Genomic DNA, 3093 nt, shown 5'->3' with positions numbered 1-3093 from the left:
CTGCCAATTACAAAAGTATTAATATCTAATCGTAAGAATAATTTGGAAGCATTAATAAAAATTGGATAATTGTTAGATGACTCAGTACCAGGTCCGGTCACTATGATTAAGATACTATAAATTATAATGGAATAGTATGAAAATGTTATTTTCTTTTTCTCTCTTCTGAAAATCGATTTTAGACGAAGTATGAATGGGTCAGCATGTGTTTGTTGAGCTCCACTTGATTTTGAAATGATTTCTTGCACTTTGAACATGAGTATGATTTCGCTGTAGTAGAGCAGTCGTATTTTAAATGACGGCTCAACCCGTCGATACTTGTAAATCCAGTTTTACACTTCAGGCACAGATGCAAGTCTGTCAATTTAGTTGCGTTGCTGATGGGCAGTCTGGACGTTGATGGCCTCGAGGTCAACGTCTTCCATTCCCCCATTTCGAATTGTACTCCTGATTCAATTTTCGCTATGACAGGCGTCTTGTTAGGTGTAGTCGGTTGTTCACGTGGCAAGGCGGAAGTGTCGACAAACTCAATAGGAAGAACAGTCTGTTGTGAATTTGGTCGTACTATGTAAACCATCTTGCACTTCTGTCCTGAGCTGCTTTGCTGGGACGTCGAGTCTGCAAAAAAGAAATGAAAAAATGGCAACAGTTAGAATAACTTTATTGTATGAGCCTGCTTGATCAAGATAAGGAAAACGTTAATTATTATTTTATTAATTATATAGAGAAATACTGTCAAAGCGCGCGCATATCTTCAACGAATAACCGTACCAAACTATATTATCAACTACAACAAAAGCAAAAACCAGGAAAGAGGTATTCGATCGGCGGATACGGAAAATGCATACACCTTTAAACGTGTGATACTTCAAAAAAGTTTTTATTTCATAAAAGTATCTCGCCCTTATCCAGCACCCAAGTCTCGGAAATTCCATCTTGAATGCTTAGACATTAGGTCGATCCATCCGCACGTGTCCCTTAGTACGTTCGTAGAATAGAAATCTGATTGAAAAAAAATAGTCGATTAGCATCGTAAAAAGTTTCCATTGTTTCTGTATGAATGAAACATTTATTCGTCACTATACAGTAAACACAAAAGTACGTAAAAACTATGACGAGATTCCTTTCAAGTCAATAACCCATTACGAAGAAACAGTAAGCTACGTGATCGATCCCCATTTTTATGCTACGTTAATGTAACGTACGTAGGGTCGATAAAAAAAACACATTTTAAAATCATTAATTATCCGTCATACAAAACACAACGTGGTAAGCTTAGTTATAAAAAACATTCTTCCGACACGTTCAGTCGGCTTTCTTAAGCATTATCTCACGTAATTTTCTCTCGCAAACCAGTATGTGCGATTTCAGGACAAACTTGTGCTTGAATCTTCTGTTGCATATGGGACAAACTTCACAAGGCACAACGCCGCATTCGAGACGCTTGTGACGACTCAAGGAGGTCGTGGCTCTGTAGGACTTTCCGCATCTGTTGCAAATGAAATGACCGTTTGAATCCTTAGCATCGGAGTCCTTCCTTCGCGATGTGGATTTACCGGTGATCTTGTGCTGAGCCCCAAGGAAATCAGGATTCATCCAGGACATCTCAGTACTCAGTCGACGCACGTCCTGGGACGATGTCATTGTAGCGAGTAACCCTGAAACGAAATTAGAAAATAATTAGAGAAATTCAAAATGGCCGTAGACACCCCTGCCCTTAGTGGTAGAATCAAGGATCTTATGCACTAGGATGCAGGAGGAACTAGTGATCGGACTTTATCCGGTTAGATGAAGACCTATTTGAAATATCACATTCCAACTAAGGTTAGAAAACGTTGTTAGCTAGATAGGCTAATGTTGGTCTTGGGCCCTGTTGATTATTTCAATGCTCAAAGGAATCCTTCGAAATTTTTGTTTGGGGATTGACAGAAAGGTAGCCACTAACTTGGCTTCGCTCTTAAAGGATTAAATAATTTATTATATCCTTGGAAAATACTTATAAACATATTTAATAAAATCGCGCGTATTCCTTCATTTGATCCCGACTGTTTCTTAAGCTTGGATCTTTTCTTTTTATTCTGTTAATAACAGAATATCTATAACCTTTCGTATAATTCTTTCTTTCGTCGACAAGACGCTAGATGATGTGTCAGCTTGAATCTGTGGGTAAACTTTTTTCCACAAATATGACAGCTCTGACGTGGCTCCACGCCGCACTCTAATCTCTGATGTCTCCTCAGGGAGGTTTCTAGTTGATACCCTTTGCCGCACCTGGAGCATTTGTGGATTATCGGTCTGCGCAGATATTTCAGCTTCTCGATGTTCCTGACGATGAGTCTGGGCACTAAAAAAGAGCAAAAATAAAACAAAAAGTCAGTGAAGCACAGAGCAACGATCGGACGGAAAAAAAAAGAAAATATAAAGAACGAAGAAAAACGAGTAAATCGAGTAAAAGCGAATGTAACACGCGGAGCAAGTTTAGGGAGGGAAAAAAAGCGCGTTGTCCCTATAATAAAAATGGGCATAGAAAAATTTCAAAAGGAACCAGGGTCTTGTGAAAATGTAAGAAAAAAAAAAAATAATAAAACCAAGCTTCGAAAGTGTACCAAGATAAGATGAATGTACGGAATTTTAAAGAAAACATTGAGCATTTTATGAGCGAAGATAGGGCAAAATAATCGTATAAAGTGGATGAGAAGCGTGAAGAGAAATTATGTACGTGAAATCCTGATCCTTGCGGAGACAAAAGATTTAGAGACTTTATTGATCAGTTATCGATTACACCCAGTGTCAATTACATCAATGATGATTCATGCTATTCATATGCCTTTGCAAATGATACTTTCGTTTGAATTTACGATTACACATCGGACACACAAAACTTGGCTCGCTCGAGCACTCTTTCTTGTGTCTTTGAAGATAATCGATCCGCTTGTAGCTCTTGCCGCAATCAACGCATACGTTTCGGGGTGAGAAGATCATCATGGGATACATCACAGAAAATTTTCCCTCTGAAATAGAAAAAGATCAAAGAGATAGCAATTAGTTGTGAACGATGGAGAAAAAAAATATATATATATATATATATATATA

The 3093-nt window shown here is 38.1% G+C and overlaps 2 protein-coding genes across 3 annotated transcripts; both read right to left on the bottom strand.

Annotated features, from left to right (window-relative positions):
* Positions 1-6: 6 nt before the first annotated feature.
* Positions 7-1196, bottom strand: LOC107263936 (protein snail homolog Sna). The gene is made up of 2 exons (XM_025081432.1): positions 851-1196; positions 7-618 (listed from the first exon to the last, which is right to left on the bottom strand). Exons 1-2 carry the CDS (start codon positions 933-935, stop codon positions 179-181), a joined length of 525 nt encoding a protein of 174 aa, XP_024937200.1. The 5' UTR covers positions 936-1196; the 3' UTR covers positions 7-178.
* An 81-nt stretch (positions 1197-1277) lies between these two features.
* On the bottom strand, positions 1278-2313 carry LOC107263861 (vascular endothelial zinc finger 1-like). Of its 2 annotated transcripts, none has more exons than XM_025081436.1 (2): positions 2272-2313; positions 1278-1658 (listed from the first exon to the last, which is right to left on the bottom strand). In XM_025081436.1, the coding sequence occupies exon 2, from the start codon at positions 1642-1644 to the stop codon at positions 1306-1308; it is 339 nt and encodes a 112-aa protein (XP_024937204.1). In that variant the 5' UTR covers positions 1645-1658; positions 2272-2313; the 3' UTR covers positions 1278-1305. The 2 variants fall into 2 exon arrangements, with proteins under 2 accessions (XP_024937204.1, XP_024937203.1); XM_025081435.1 differs by lacking the exon at positions 2272-2313 and adding an exon at positions 2104-2233.
* Between the last annotated feature and the right edge of the window lie 780 nt (positions 2314-3093).

Source organism: Cephus cinctus, unplaced genomic scaffold (assembly GCF_000341935.2).
Source record: "Cephus cinctus unplaced genomic scaffold, Ccin1 Ccin1_scaffold0168, whole genome shotgun sequence".
Taxonomy (NCBI): domain Eukaryota; kingdom Metazoa; phylum Arthropoda; class Insecta; order Hymenoptera; family Cephidae; genus Cephus; species Cephus cinctus.
Note: the sequence above shows the minus strand (reverse complement) of the source record. Positions and strands in the feature narration are given on the sequence as shown.

Excerpts from the sequence above, each read along its gene's own strand:
- LOC107263936 (XM_025081432.1), bottom strand. The coding sequence starts at position 935 with ATGGAATTTCCGAGACTTGGGTGCTGGATAAGGGCGAGATACTTTTAT. Across the intron at positions 619-850 it reads GAAGTATCACACGTTTAAAG|ACTCGACGTCCCAGCAAAGC; the intron begins GTGTATGCATTT and ends TCTTTTTTGCAG.
- LOC107263861 (XM_025081436.1), bottom strand. The coding sequence starts at position 1,644 with ATGACATCGTCCCAGGACGTGCGTCGACTGAGTACTGAGATGTCCTGG.